Source organism: Diplotaxodon limnothrissa, linkage group LG17 (assembly GCF_057381915.1).
Source record: "Diplotaxodon limnothrissa isolate DT_005_m linkage group LG17, D_limnothrissa_male_GT1.1, whole genome shotgun sequence".
Classification (NCBI taxonomy): domain Eukaryota; kingdom Metazoa; phylum Chordata; class Actinopteri; order Cichliformes; family Cichlidae; genus Diplotaxodon; species Diplotaxodon limnothrissa.
This window is the reverse complement of record NC_140612.1, coordinates 11,965,862-11,981,735: the sequence shown is the minus strand read 5'-3', so window position 1 is coordinate 11,981,735 and position 15,874 is coordinate 11,965,862. Positions and strand designations below refer to the sequence as shown.

The 15,874-nt window shown below is 38.1% G+C and overlaps 1 protein-coding gene across 1 annotated transcript in view; it reads right to left on the bottom strand.

Moving 5' to 3' along the window:
- The window catches only part of LOC146614673 (BMP/retinoic acid-inducible neural-specific protein 3-like), a 42,797-nt gene extending 30,065 nt beyond the window's left edge, over positions 1-12,732 (bottom strand). The window contains exon 1 of the mRNA XM_085375638.1: positions 12,512-12,732. Coding sequence (XP_085231764.1) covers positions 12,512-12,732 — 221 coding nt within the window. The remainder of the gene's footprint in view (positions 1-12,511) is intronic.
- Between the last annotated feature and the right edge of the window lie 3,142 nt (positions 12,733-15,874).

Sequence of the window (15,874 nt, the reverse complement as noted above, 5' to 3'; positions counted from 1 at the left end):
GCATTTTAGCAAAACAGCTCCACTTTTGTCTCATCTTTTCGGAGGACATTGTTCTAGAAGCCTTGTGGTTTGTTAACAACTTAACATAAGCTGTGCTGCCAGTAAGAAGAGGCTTTTTAGTAAGAAGAGGCTTTCTCCTGCAACCCTTCCAAACAAGCCATACTTGTTCAGTCTTGTTCTAATATCACTGTCATAAACATGCTAACTGAGGTCTGCAGAGTCTGAGCTGTAGCTCTTGGGTTTTTGCAGTTTCTCTCAGCATTATAAAGTCTGACCTTGGGGTGAATTTGTTAGAATGTTCACTTCTGGGAAGATTGCCAACTGTTTTGAAAGTTTTCCACTTCTGGATAATCTTCCTCTCTATAGAATAATGGACTTCCAACTGTTTGAAAATGATCCTATATCCCTCGCCTTGATGGCCGGCGACAATTGCTTTTGTCTGTGGCATTGAGCTAACAAACACCTGAATACTCCAGACCAGGGCCCGTTCTTCGTACGTCGCTTACTACATCCAAGATCAAATGAAACATCCAAGACCAAATCATCGCGCTAACTCTGAGCTCGCTATTCCGGTTCCCCGAACACACCTGTTGTTGACGATTAGTATAGCTGGATGAAGTAATGTGAGATCACTGGGTGGCCCAACAGGGGCTACGCATCGATAGTAGAAACATTGATCGGCAACCCTTTGATTGGTCGGCGAAAATGTCGAAGGAGCGCGCTCGGTATTTTTCGGCAGCAGAGCAAGAACTCTTGAGTGAGGGATTTCAGGAGTTTCAGAGTTTAATTAAAACGCAAGGGAACACTGCAAAGGCTGCAAAAGCAAGGAGAGAGGGCTGGCAGAAAGTTGCTGACAAATCAAACTCGTAAGTAATTCAATAATAACAATAATAATGGAGTGGATTTATATAGCGCTTTTCAAGGCACCCAAAGCGCTTTACAATGCCACTATTCATTCACTCTCACATTCACACACTGGTGGAGGCAGCTACGGTTGTAGCCACAGCTGCCCTGGGGCAGACTGACAGAAGCCAGGCTGCCATATTGCGCCATCGGCCCCTCTGGCCAACACCAGTAGGCGGTAGGGTAGATTTATCATATCACACCATATTATCCAATATTATATTACATTATATTATATTATAATATGTTATATTATATCCCCTTTCACATTAGAGCCACAACAGGACCCACTAGAACATGGGAACAAGTAAAAGTGAAATATATATATTCTACAGAATGGTAATATTTATCACTTATATTGCTTGTCGTCTCTTGGAAAGAGACCCTGGAATACTCTGTTTGTTTGTTCATAACAGCAACCAAGAAAAGGGCAGAGCAAAAAAAAAGACAGGTGGTGGTCCTGCACGGGCGCGTGAAAAAAAAAGAGTAGAATTAGAATGAAAACAAAAGCATTTGAATGAAAACAATGGATTTTCAGTGAAAAGAACAGAATTAGAATGAAAAGAATAGAATTTGAATGAAAACAATGGAATTTGAATGAACAGAACAGAATTTGAATCAAAACAATGGAATTTGAATCAAAACAAAAGTATTTGAATCAAAACAATGGAAGTTTAAAACAAAAAACAGAATTAGAATGAAAACAACAGAATTTGGGAACAAACAATGGAATTTGAATAAAAAGAGTAGAATTAGAATGAAAACAGAAATTGAATGAAAACAATGGAATTTCAATGAAAAGAACAGAATTAGAATGAAATGAATAGAATTTGAATGGACAGAACAGAATTTGAATCAAAACACAACAGAATTTGAATCAAAACAATGGAAGTTTAAAACAAACAACAGAATTACAATAAAAACAACAGAATTTGGGATCAAACAATGGAATTTGAATAAAAAGAGTAGAATTAGAATGAAAACAAAAGCATTTGAATGAAAACAACAGAATTTGAATGAAAACAACAGCATTTGAATGAAAGCAACGGAATTTCAATGAAAAGAACGGAATTAGAATGAAATGAATAGAATTTGAATAAAAAGAACAGAATTTGAGAACAAACAATGGAATTTGAATGAAATGAATAGAATTTGAAAGAAAACAATGGAATTTCAATCAAAACAATGGAAGTTTAAAACAAACAACAGATTTAGAATGAAAACAACGGAATTAACATGAAAAAGACGAAATTTTAATGTAAACAACAGAATTTGAGAACAAACAATGGAATTTGAATAAAAAGAGTAGAATTAGAATGAAAACAAAAGCATTTGAATGAAAACAACGGAATTTCAATGAAAAGAACGGAATTAGAATGAAAAGAACAGAATTAGAATGAAATGAATAGAATTTGAATAAACAGAACAGAGTTTGAATGAAAACAAAAGCATTTGAATGAAAACAACGGAATTAGAATGAACAGGGCCCTGTGCTTCGTACGTCGCTTACTACATCCAAGATCAAATGAAACATCCAAGACCAAATCATCGCGCTAACTCTGAGCTCGCTATTCCGGTTCTCTGTTTGTTTGTTCATAACAGCAACCAAGAAAAGGGCAGAGCAAAAAAAAAGACAGGTGGTGGTCCTGCACCCCCTCGTCAACAAGTTGGTTAAGTGAATAATACCCTCACGGGAAAATCGATATCTCTCTATGAGCACACTGTCGCGCTGAGCTAAAGGATCCTGTCTGTCCCGCAATATACGCTGAATTCTGAGGACTCTCCTTATCAATCTTGCACCTTCCGCAATGGGTTGCTCGCGTAAACGGACAGGATATGACTGCGACAGACTTCCCAAATCCACCTTCGCTTTTATAGCCGTGGTCTCTCATCTTGATTACACGAAGTAATTTACAATTACTACTCTGAAATATGAATTACATCTGTAATAATCACATACATGTAATAGAATGTTAATAGTACATTTCCCTTTTTTAGGGAATGACCTGTATGTATCTGTGTGACATCAATAAAAGGATCAAGTGCTGCATTATCTTTAGTTACATTGATGTTATTTATTTATGGTGAAACAGTGGTGGAATATCGCTGTTGCTTTCGTATGAATGACGCGGACATACCTGCGTGGCCGCGATCTAATCCTGTTTACATAAAGTAAACCTGCTCCCCAGCAGGTTTACGCTTACGGCTCTGTTGCTATGACAGCAAGTCCCGGATGGGCTTCGGGGAACCGAACGATCCAGGATCACGCGAAATCGTCAACAATCTCATCCAGCTAACTCACTTAGCGCGGTACGAAGAACAGGCCCCAGGAAGCTGCCGAAAGGACCAGACTGTTTTTATTGTCCTGAAACATAAACCTTTAGGATTTAAGAAAGGTGGGCTTTTTTCATGAGTGTAAGTGGTTTTACAACCTTTAATCAGCATAATCAATTCAATCAATTCACAGTTAAATTGTAATTTTATTGAAATCTTAAAACACAAAAAATAACCGCATGGATTTTCTAGACGCAAGAGGTTCAGAGTAAGGCCAAATGCATGTCAGCACTCCTACCTTCACCCTGGTGAATTTGGCAGCTTTCCTCTTGGCAGTGTTCGCCATGAACAGGTGGCTAAGGCAGAAGGCCCACATTGTGTTTGCATTGGAAGCAGTGGGGATGCTCTCCAGTGAATCCCCAAAGCAAACAATCACACACACTTGCACACCCACAAAAACACAAAGCCTCTTTCATTTCCTTTGCAGAACTTGTTAAAAAATCTTTCAAATTCAATCAGTAAGAAAAGTGGGAAATTGAGTAGAGGCATAACGTGGTGTGAATTCATTACTCCATCACTGCTGAGCCAGCTCAAACACTGTAACTCGAGCCACCGATTCTGGTAATTCATCTTCTCCTGTCATTGAGCATTTATTAGGATTTAGCAGAAATCTGAACTACACATGTGGAAGAGCAGACCAGAAAATAATATTGTCACTTTCAATCACCTCTGCCCAGCAGTCGGCGCTAAGCAGCGTGTCTTTCAACTAAAAAAGGACTGTCAAAAATTATCACTGGCAACAAACACAAGCGAAAGCCACATTTACTTACGAATGTAGCACGATGGTGAAAAACACTTACTGGTGAAAGCTTCTCACATGATAGAGGACAGTTTCCAATATTCAAAAGAGAAACAGGTGAGACAGTGTTGTATTGTGATTAATGTATCAATACATTAGAACATACTGTGGCTCTTCACTATCTTCTATAATTTTTTAAATGCATCCAAGAAAACATAACTTTAATGTGACATAGCAACACAATCAGGGTGAATTTATTTCAACAGGACTTATAGTCTGATGCTGTGACTGCAATGGTTGGGTGAGGCTGTGCTGTTCTCACACTGCTTTGAGCTAAATGGTAATGTCAGCGCTGATGCTAATAACCTACGTTTCTATTTAGCAGGTGTAACGCATGTCAAGTGCCACAGTGCTGTGTGTTCATTGCAAATTAGCCTAAAACAAACTGCGGCTGGAACCAAGCAATCTGAATAAAATATCTGACAAGCCAGCTGTAAGTCACAGAGATATTTCACTCGAAACTGTAAACGTCAAAGTCATGATGGCACTAAAGGAATGACAATGACAATGAGAAAAAGAATTAAAGCAAATGAGCCTGTATTTTGTCCATTTACAGTGGGATCATTGTCTCTTTAATACTTTTACGATTTCTACTGATTTATATAATTGTGAAATGTTTTTTATTTCACTTCCAAAACAACCAAGTGCCAAGAGAGCAACACTTTTTCCAAGACAATCAAAGGGAAGAGTCTTTAAAGGCCTACTATTTATTATGGTTCTTTTACCAGATTATTTACCTCATGGGAGAACTTGGAGTTGTCAAAACCTCTAAGGGGATTTCAGGAGAGGAGATAAGACAGAGAACATCAGTTAGAATGTAGCAGTGGGATGTTGAGAAGCAGCGCTGAGGGAGTTTGCTCTAAAACACTCACCTCAACCCTCTTCAGAGCACCTGCAGTCTCCCTTGTGGTTTAGGAACTCTGCTGTTGTTCATTGTAGCTGAAGTGCCTCTTATATCAAACCGTAAGCCGCTTTGTTGTGATCAAGTTGAACACAAAGAATGGGTGCATCATAAGTACTCTGGCATGTTGAATAAATAAATTAGGAATAATTAGAAGAATCCCATTGTTTTAGTCTACTATTCGTTAATATACAGTGGCGCTCAAAGACACATTGATGCTATCTGTGCTCTAATTAATTCCACTGAAAACTGTTGTAGTAGTTTAATTATGTGTCCTTAATTTAAAGTGTGAAGCAATTATGTGTTGTTGATGACTTCAATATCTATGTTGACAGCAGCTTTAGGAGTGGTAGACTAAATTGACTTCAGCATGTTGAAAGACTGGAATTTATTTTTAAAGGTTTGATCTTTTAACATGTCACATTTACATGTTTCAGATTGCCTACTTTTTTATTAGACAAAGATACCCATAATAACCAAAAATGAAATTTTTAAATGATGATTCACTTATTACAGAAAAGAAAAAAAGCTTTCTAAATCTGTCTGAGCCTATATGAACAACAAAGGTTAATTTCGCATTAGCCAAAAATGTCTTGATGATCCATGAGACATTTGGGAAAATTGTCTGTGGATTGATCACTCAAGAGTTGAGGTTTTTGGAAGGTTTGAGTCCTGTTACATCTAATCTCTGATATAAAACAAAAACACATAAACACACACATACATATAAAGAGAGAGCAGCAGACAGAAAGACAGACGAAAGAGAGGGAAGGTGATCCGGACTGGGATTGAGTTGGAGTTGCCAGATGGCAGAATAGGAGACAAACAGGAAAGTACCTGATATCCCACAGGCCAATGGGAACCATGATAAAGACACAAGAAGGTCAGCCAGCAAAACACCTCTAAAAAGGTAAGCCATCTCAACAATAAGAATAAGATCCAAGCCATCAATACATACACCCTACACTGCAAAAACTCAAAATCTTACCCAGTATATTTGTCTTATTTCTAGTCAGAATTATCTCATTACACTTAAAATAAGACAGTGAGCTACAGGGCAACATTTCAGTAAACTAAAGGAACTTGTTTCAAGACAGTGAATCTTAAAACTAGAGATTTTTCACTTGTTCCACTGGCAGATTTTTTTTTACTTAATACGAGGTATTTTAGCTTGAAATAAGTGAAAAAAATCTGCCAGTGGAACAAGTGAAAAATCTCTAATTTTCTCTAGTTTCAAGATTCACTGTCTTGAAACAAATTCCTTTAGCTTACTGAAATGTTGCCCTGTAGCTGACTGTGTCTTATTTTAAGTGTAATGAGATCATTTTGACTAGAAATAAGACAAATATACTTGGCAAGATTTTGATGTTTTGCAGTGTACCAGTCATCGGATACCTTGTTGGAATAACAAGCAGGCCACAGAAAGTCCAGGACCCTGAGGCTCTATGAGCAACAGAAAGAGGGAGTGCAAGGTTTAGTGAGTGTCAGCGTGACAATCAACAATCCGAAAAAATAGATCAGGAAGATGCCCCCTACCCTGAGATGAGCTGCTTCAAGAATGCCCAAGCTAGCTGAAGACAGACTGAGTGACCGATGCACCTGGGATGTACGATCAACAAATAGAGGAAGGGGCTGACATCAAGAAATCTTGCCAGTGGCTAGAAAAGGCCCACTTAAATGACAGCAGAGAGGCTCTGATTGTGGCAGCACAGAAACAGACCCATAGAGTCATAAGTCTATCACAGCTGAAATATGAGAAAGTTGATGTCTTAGAAGCAGGAAAACTGGGCAATCATACGAATTTGGGCAACTTTGACAAAAGCAAAAGCATGATGGCCAGACGACTGGCTCAGAGATTCTCCAAAATGGCAGCTCTTGTGGTGCATGCCCGGTCTGCAGTGGTCAGTATCTATCAAACGTGATCCAAAGAAGGAACAGTGACCAGTGACGGGGTCACGGGCGACCAAGGCTTATTAATGCACATGGGGAGTGTCACAGATGACCATTACCTTCATCAGCAACTCAGTGGGAAAGGAGAGGAGCTGTAGACCAACTCCAAGTCAGTGATCACCAAGTGCAAAAAAGATCAAAGTGATGCACTGTTCCCACTGCTGTTCTGCATAGGCCTTAATCCTCTAAACCAGCTCATCACAAAGAGTGGATATAATTACAAGTGGAATGATGATCAGCCACCACCTGCACATTGGAGACATCAAGTTAAGTCAAGAGTGACTAAAAAAATTTACTCACTGATCCACATCACCAGGATCCACAGCAAGGGAATCGGGATGTGTTGGAGTGAATAAATGTAGTTGAATGAAAAAAGAAAGGAATAACCCACACTGAAGGGGGACAAATGCTAGAAAATGAGGATGCAGGAAGGTCACCCAGCTCAGTAGTAAGAATAGAATAAAATAATAATAATAATAAAATAAAATAGAATACATACACTCTACTGGTCATCAGACACCCAGCTGGTATAATAAGCTGGGTATGTAACTATAAATTGGCAACCACCTGGTGAGCACTGTTAACTTAACTGAAAACTAAGCAGCCTCATACTTATCACTGTTAAAATGGTTAACTAAAACCTTTTTCTACTGTTGTTATTAGGAACAAAAATCCTGTCCATTAATTTTCTTCTTCCGCTTTTGTCAAACATCTTGGTCCTCGACATGTACAGGAAACCTATGCGTAATATGGACACACATCTTTGGATCAAATGTTGGTCCAATCCGGACTCATGAGCAAATCAATCTAAGGGCCCCTACATGTTAGCAGTAGCTTGCAACATACTAGAAGAACAGAAAGTGAATATATTGCACCTATTATTAGTCAGCAGTCAGGATATTCAGGCTACACCAGCAACTTTATTTTGTATGTTGCAAAAGTTTTTCATTTAACAGCAAATTTCAAGTCAAGTGAGTTGACACGCCTGAAATCATCCTATGATGACAATGCATTTCTCTCTCTCTCTCTCTCTCTCTCTCTCTCTCTCTCTCACTCCAGCTCTTGGTGTTCGGTCTATTGCTTACTGTAACATAACATGTCAGTAAGTCGGTGATGTTGATGCTCCTATTTTACTCCACCTGTCTTTTGTTCAGCTAACTTCCACATGTGGCATGTTTGTGTATGTGAGAGAGATGCACTCAAACTGGGAGCAGATTATATTCTTGGATGTGTTTATTAGCTACATTTTATTTTACGGAGTAAGAGAGAGATGTTTATGGTAGGTTTGATGTTACTCTAGCTTATTAATTTATGCATAAAGTCCTCATTTTGAGGAAGAGACTAAGGAATGGATCTTTTAATACTGGGATTCAATCAGAAATCACAGCATACATAATGTTCTGGTAATACTTGCCAACACCTCTGTGTTTCCAGAGGTTCTCTGTTATTTCAAAACTATCTGTTATTACTTTCACAACTTAAGTCGAATTCTATTTTGTGTGTGTATGTAATTGCCAGCTAATCTTTCTAATCTAACACACTCCACATAATACGCATACTTTGAACTCATCTGTCACAAAATCTGGTAACCCACCACAACCCAATTTAAAGGGCTTATGCAGAACTGCTCTCTGCATAGGCAGACAGATGAGTTACATGTGACATTTAATAAAATAAAAATGTTCATCAAAATGAAGCATCCTACTACCAAGACACATCTACAAAATCTCGCACCAAATAAAAGGAGGAACAACAATATTATTTAATCTGCACACTATGGGATCACCAAGATCACTTCACATATCACTGAGCATATTACAGAATATTAAAAAAAATGTTTTTGCATGTCGATGGCAAACTTAGTGCAAAACAGTTTTAATAGCTCCCAAATCCCTTCATACAGCAAAAAGGATTTTATCTGGAATTTAGTGCAATTCTTAAAACAATGAGCATTGAATAAACACAGCTATAATATAATATGCTATAAGGAATCCATTGGTTTTATCTGCTAATGCTACTAATAATAATGATAATAGGCAGCAGATAATGATTGAGCTGAAAGGCAATTTGCTTGTAGTGACAAATATTACAGTAAAAGCACCTTTGGGCTTGTCTCATCGTGAGAGGTACTGCAAGGTTTGTGTTAGATAAGCCAGGAATATTTATCTCCACACAAAAGTCATTTAAATGTATTCAAGTGACAAGGCGGTGTAGGATGACCAGAGCTTCAGCTCAGCAACTTCCAGAACAAACACTAATGGGGTAGCAAAATAATGCTGAGCAGTTCCGAAATATATATATATATACTGAACCAGAAAACACCAATGTATACTGGCAAAATATGTAACTGCTTGGTGGTGGTGTGTCTGAAGAGTGAAACCATGTGCTTAAACTTGTATTATATTTAATTGTCAGCAATGATGACTCTTCGGGTTACAAAATGACTTCATATAGAAGAAGGAATGACCAGCTGACCAAATTTATACTGGTTACTGGTTCAATTATCACTTAAAGTCATAATGAAAATACTAAGGATTGGCCAGTTATACTTCTACAGCCAGTAAGCAATTTAATAGTCAGGTTTTCCCTCCTACGAGTCACAATAACAAAAAGTTTAATACTCTAGGCTACACAGTGGTAAATCTCTAACCGCAGGGTGGTAGTTCCAACTTTTAAATACAGTCTAATTTAAAAATAAAATAAAGAAATCTGTAATTCCTCAGTAAATTTTTATTAGATTGATTGTATATATAATGTGGTCAGATTTTTCTAAATCACAAAACTATGTTGCCATACAAATTAAACATTACCTTGTGTAGCTGCTAGTGGACAATATTCCAACATTGCATTATGGATATAAGAAATAAAGTAAATTACTATTATACAGCCACAGTTCCAAAAACATTGTGTAAAATGTAAATAAAAACATGTTTTAGTGACATAGTGCAAAAAAATAAGAACTGAAAAAGAAAATACGATCATGAACGTGATGGCAGGAACATGTCTCAAAAGATTGGAACAGGACCATGTTTACCACTGTGTAGCATCCCCTCTTTTTTTAAACAAGTCTTTAGGGAGATTTTTGCACATTGGTGAACCTCTGCCCATCTTTACATCTGAGAAACTGTCTCACTAAGATGCTCCTTTTACCCCCAATCATGTTACTGACCTATACCATTGACTTTTCTCAATTTTTTTGTTGCCATAACCGAACCTTTCTGAGATGCTGAATTCAAAACAAGCTTATTATTTCTTAAATGGTACATTTTCTCAGTGAAAGCACTTAATAAATTTTCAATGTTCTATTATGAATAAAATATGGGTTCATGAAATTTCAATAATTGTATTCTGTTTAAATGCAATTTAAAGTTTAGACAGGATTGTAACTTTTGAGGAAATACCCAGCTCAATTACTAATAAAAAAGCTGAATCAAAACCAATCAACCAATCAACACCACACCTATTTAGGTCCCTTTTATTTAAATAAATGCAAACATCAGTCTTTGAAGATGTGCTCGCTATCTTTTGGTTTTGAGGAGTAGTAAGTAGGATTCATTTAATCTTTCGCAGGCCAAAAAAGGGTCAGTGACTACCTTAACAGTGCATAGCGATCTGTTCTTGTAGTACAGAAATAGCCTGACTGGAAATTTAAGGACATTTGTAACACAACAGGGGCATAACCATGTGGTTTGACCCCCTTGGGAGAAAACTGCAGCGGGCCCACATTTCTTTAATAAAACAATCCTCCCTGAATTTTTTATGAGCTATGTCCAGGTGTGTGTGCCCCCAACACTGGGACTGAAAAGGAAGTTGTTGTTTTTTTGTTTTTTTTTGCTAGAACAAAAACACGCAGCTGTATCCGCCAATGTCTGTGTCGGTTACTGAAAGCAAATGGGACTGAATCCAAGTGAATTCAATTTGGGAAGATTTACAGGCTATTTACTTTTTAGGTTGGTTTTTCCTTTTAATATAATCACTATTAATCAATGCCGCACTGTAGTAATCTAGAGGGCCTCAAACACAACCTTGCAGCTGACAGAAGCCTCTCCAGGGATTCTGTGATAATGCAGAGTAATAAGTACTAAGAGCTCACTAATCACTTGGCCACATGATAAGACTATTAATCTTGCCGCCCATGCAGCTCAGCTCCAGCAGACCACTGCCTTTTGCCGGGGAAGGAAATATTAAAAAGCTCGAACGCAGCAACCGATCACAGAAGCCATAAAGCATCCTTACAACGATCCGTAGATGACAGGAATCCCGTCTGTCCATTTCCAGAAGCCTGGACAACATCCTCCTAAACGACGACGGATATGATTCATGACACAATCTCCACTAATTTGGTCGCGTGGCGATACCTCTGACTGTGCTGTCATGACAAATCTTTCTTCTTTTACAGTGCTAATCAACAGATCTCATTTGACCACCTGATCAGGTGACTCCCCGAGGGTTTGGAGAGCAGCAGAATGTGATATAGAACCAGCTGATAGCAGCGTGCGTGCATGTAATACATCATGATTCTGTCTAGGCGTGTCAATTATCCTGTGAGCACTGTGCTGTGAGGATGCTTTAATGCATGACAATGCAAGCCAAATAATACAGTCTGTGTATTAAAGAGCCATGAACAGGGATTTCATAAAGCATACTGCCCACCAAATGCTCTACAGTTATGTTAAATTCTCTCTCCTCCCATACACGTTGTAAAAATAGAAAACAAGGAATGGAAGATGCCCTAAAAACCCTTGGTACCCTGAAACGTGTATTTTCAGAATAAAATCCCCCTGCAATATCTTTCTCTTTAACTTTGACTTGTCCCTTACGTGCATTCTACAACAGATGTATGAGCATGCTTTTAAAAGCTTTTCCAACCATGGCAGATAAATGTTTACTCCTTTCCTTCCTCATCTCCATCATTTCATTTACATGAAGCGGCTTCATTTCATTGCAAGCATTATCATTTTCACTACAGTGCTTTATGTGGGTCAGTAAAGGACTTTTATTTAGCTCTCAGGTTGCCGAAATTCACATTTCACATTAATTATGAAGAGTACATGTGTAAATCTTTCTTATTACACACCACAAAATACGCAACAGCAGACTGATAATCGCCCGGTGGTACCTACAGGAAATAGTCACTGTCAATGTCTCTTTCTTTGAACAGTCCCAAAATCAGTGCATAGGCCACACAATGAATGTATTGCCTACTGTAACTGTGTCTTTTGCTAGATTGTTGGTTGCTAACTGCATTGAATCAAAATAAGCTGATTTTTAAATATATTTTAAGACTTTTAAATTGTAATAATAGGTGCAATATATTCACAAGCTAAATAAGTTTGGTGTCAGCCTTTCTCTGTTAGCGGTTAAAGTGTTTAGCATGTGCATACTGACTGTACACAGAAGCCTGGAGTTAACAAAATGCTGAGACTGTGACTAACCTCAAAATGTAAACACATTAACATCGATATCATGTGGCCTTATTTACACACAGCTGATCTTTCAAAGGACAACCACAGAGACTATTTGATGCGACTGCTGTGAGATCTGTCATGCATATAATAGGGTAGCGATTTGGCAGTAGTAAATACAGTGTAAAAGCATCTCCTCGTGCTGCAGTCACAACTCACCTGTATATCTTGTATCTGGTGGAGAAACCTTGTCGGTTCTTTTCCACAAAGTCGATGTACTCTGGGGAGTGGTGGAAGGGCCCCTTATCAGACAGGAGCCAGTCCAGGGGTCCCCCGGGTTTGTCATTTGGGAGGCTGGCTGATGTTGCTGTTGCTGTTACACTGGACCATAAACACACCCAGCAGTGAAGGCTGAGGCTGAGAATGCCCCATAGAGCCATCAGAGATGGATGGAGGGTAGGAGGGATGAGGGTGGTGGTGATGGTGGTGGTGGTGGGGGGCGTTCAGCAGCCAAAGATACTTGTCATTAGCTGGCTCCTCCACTGGGATGACCGAGGGACCTGCATCGCCTCAATGCCCCCCGAACACCTAAGGCAAAAGCACAAACACACAGTTCAGCAAACAAACAAACACCCACAACCAGCAAGGAAGAAACTTGGCTACAAAGACAGAAATAAACAAAAAAAAATCCTCAGAATATGTTGCAGCTGACAGAAGCCTCTCCAGGGATTCTGTGATAATGCAGAGTAATAAGTACGGTGTGGGAATGCTGTTTGAATCAGGTTCATTATGTGGAACTTGAATTAATAAATGTAAAAATGACACCTGCTAATTTCAGCTTGTGAGCGCCTGTTGCTTTAATGGTGCTGCTTCAGTAAAATTTCATGTTACTTTACTGTAAAATAATGACAAGTCATTTTACAGTGTGTTTACTGTAATCTATAAAAACAGTTTCTTACTGTAAAAGAAATGATGCACTGTAATGTATAGAATATAAGATCTGCAGTAGAATACTGTCAACTGTTTGGTTGCCATTATACTGTTGCTTCATTGTTTTACTGTAAAATGTCTACACCTGTGCCCTATTTAAGCATTTTCTTTTTCCTCCAAGTTTCCATTCTTCTTTTATCACACAGATATGGAACATTATGAAACCTGGCCTAATGGAAGTAGCCACTAAAGCCTCTATCGTGGTGTCCCAGTTCTAGTTCAAACCTTCTCACTCCCAGAAGCACAGGAAAACACATCACTGATCCACAGCAACCAAAGCCTAATCCGAAGGAACCATTACAGCATCTCTAAATGAAATCTGAATTTAAATGTAACAGTAGTTTGCTGTCTTAAAGTGAAAAAAATGAACGTTACTGTATAATTATTATGCATTTTACAGCAAACTGTTAAAATGTCTGCAATATATCTGAAAATACTGAAAACATCAGACTATAAAAAACTGTACAAAACAAGGGACTTCAAAATGTCATGCTATTTTAAATAAATAAATAAAATGGTCAACAAACTAAAACTAAAATCAAAAGCAGCTACAAAATATCCATTCTGTGTTTTACAGGTTTTTTCAGACATGATTACTTTGATAATGCAAATGCACACAAAAAAAAGAGATTGCCAATAATTAAACACACCCAATCATTAATTATAACCCTACTTTACACAAATAAAGAAAAATAATTTTTCTGGAGCATGATGAGAGAGCAGTAACATAGTTTAATTGCAGTATTTGAAAGCAAAAAGACCCAGCAATAATTAGGGATGGACCGATCCGATATTATGTATCCGCATCGGTCTGATACTGAACTAAATTACTGGATCAGATATCGGAGGGAAATAAAAAATGTAATCCGATCCATTAAATATCACGACAGCATCTCCCAAAACTTGCGACATGGCGTAACTCGGCTCACAACCTTAGCACGTTGTTTTTGGCCCACTTTGCACCAGAAAGAGGAAATCAGCAGCTAAACAACAGAAACAACAATTAAAATTTATTCAATATTACTTTCTACACCAGGATCCTTTTCTACGTAGCTGACAGCTGGTAACTGTGCAGGGCCGGATCTAGCAAAGTTTAGCCAGGGGGCTATAACAGGCATTAACAGGGAAAAGGGGGCACAAAGACATACTTTTCTTTCTTATTCTCATTTAAAATGTCTAGATTTTCATAAATAATTATCTTAATCTTACACCCAAAGTTTTAATCGGATGTAAAATGTATAGAAATCCATTACTGTATATAGTAACTATTAAGTCTAATATACCCTAGTAAGCTATAGTACTTTTTCCTTTGGGAAGGTACCATCTGTGCAGTCTGCAATTCTGTTGAAGAAAGATGTTGAATCTATTTAATTATTGTAGAAAAATAATTGATTTTTTTACACATGCATTGAATTTAAGTTGATTGCGTTGATCAAGCATCACAGGGTGGGGGGTGGTTGCCTTTTTTTTTTTTTTGCTGGGAGTTGGCAGCCCTATTATTTAGGTTGCTTAATATTTCTGCTAAGTACTCTTTAAAATACCGGAATAGGGAGGATGGTGTAGGTTTGAGTAAATTAGATAGATCAGTATTGCTGAACTATGTAATATTTTGGGTGCAGTGTATTTTTTGCCTACAGGTATAACAGAATATCTTTGGTGTTTTGTGTTTTAAAACTCGAGTGTGAACTTATACAAAATGCAGCAAGATGTATTTAAAAAAAAACAGTTTTATTCATTAAAAAATACATATTCATATTCATATCGGTATCTGCAAATATCCAAATTTATGATATCAGTATTGGTATCGGACATAAAAAAGTGGTATCGTGCCATCTCTAGCAATAAAGTGCTGTGAATCCATCTTACTTTAGAGAGACACAAAACCATTTAGCCCCCCACCCAAAAAAAGTGTATTTAACTTTTGTTACAATTCGCCGCATTCACTGCTCCATGTGAGCTGGGATTTCCATCCAAAAGAAAATAATTTGAACTGAAAAGACTTGATTACTAATTTTACACACTTCTACTGCAGCCTGGTGCTGTGATTTGCAGAAATATTCGGATGTAGAAGTTCCACCAGGAAGAAAAAAGTCTAAACTGGCATGATTCTAATTATAAATTCATCTCTTTAACTTGGTGAATAATTGCTTTGCTGCTGTTTTTAAAACTATCCCCGTCATACTCGAACACTTTACTGTCACACCGCAACACATCTATTAAGAGCTGCAGTTTCATGCAAATCAATGGAAGGAAGAACACACTCCCACACGCACAGACACACTTTAAGATAAAAAGTCTTGGCTGCTGTGACTACATGCTGTTCAGACTGTTGTCCAGAGCTCGCATTAGTCTCTATCACCATTTTGAGTTCTGTCAATCATCTCCCCTGCAGTGTGTGTGCATGTATGTGTGTTGGGGTATTGGGGGTGGGGGGGTCAGTCCCATTACAGTATTGTGATGACAATCTGTCAAGTTAAGTCAGCCATATGACCGGGGGTGTGAAGGTTTAAAAAAAAAAAACCACTGCTCTCAGACAATGCAGGCGACAGCACTGGAAGAACACACCACAGCTTGAGGTGGGTAAAGGGAAGA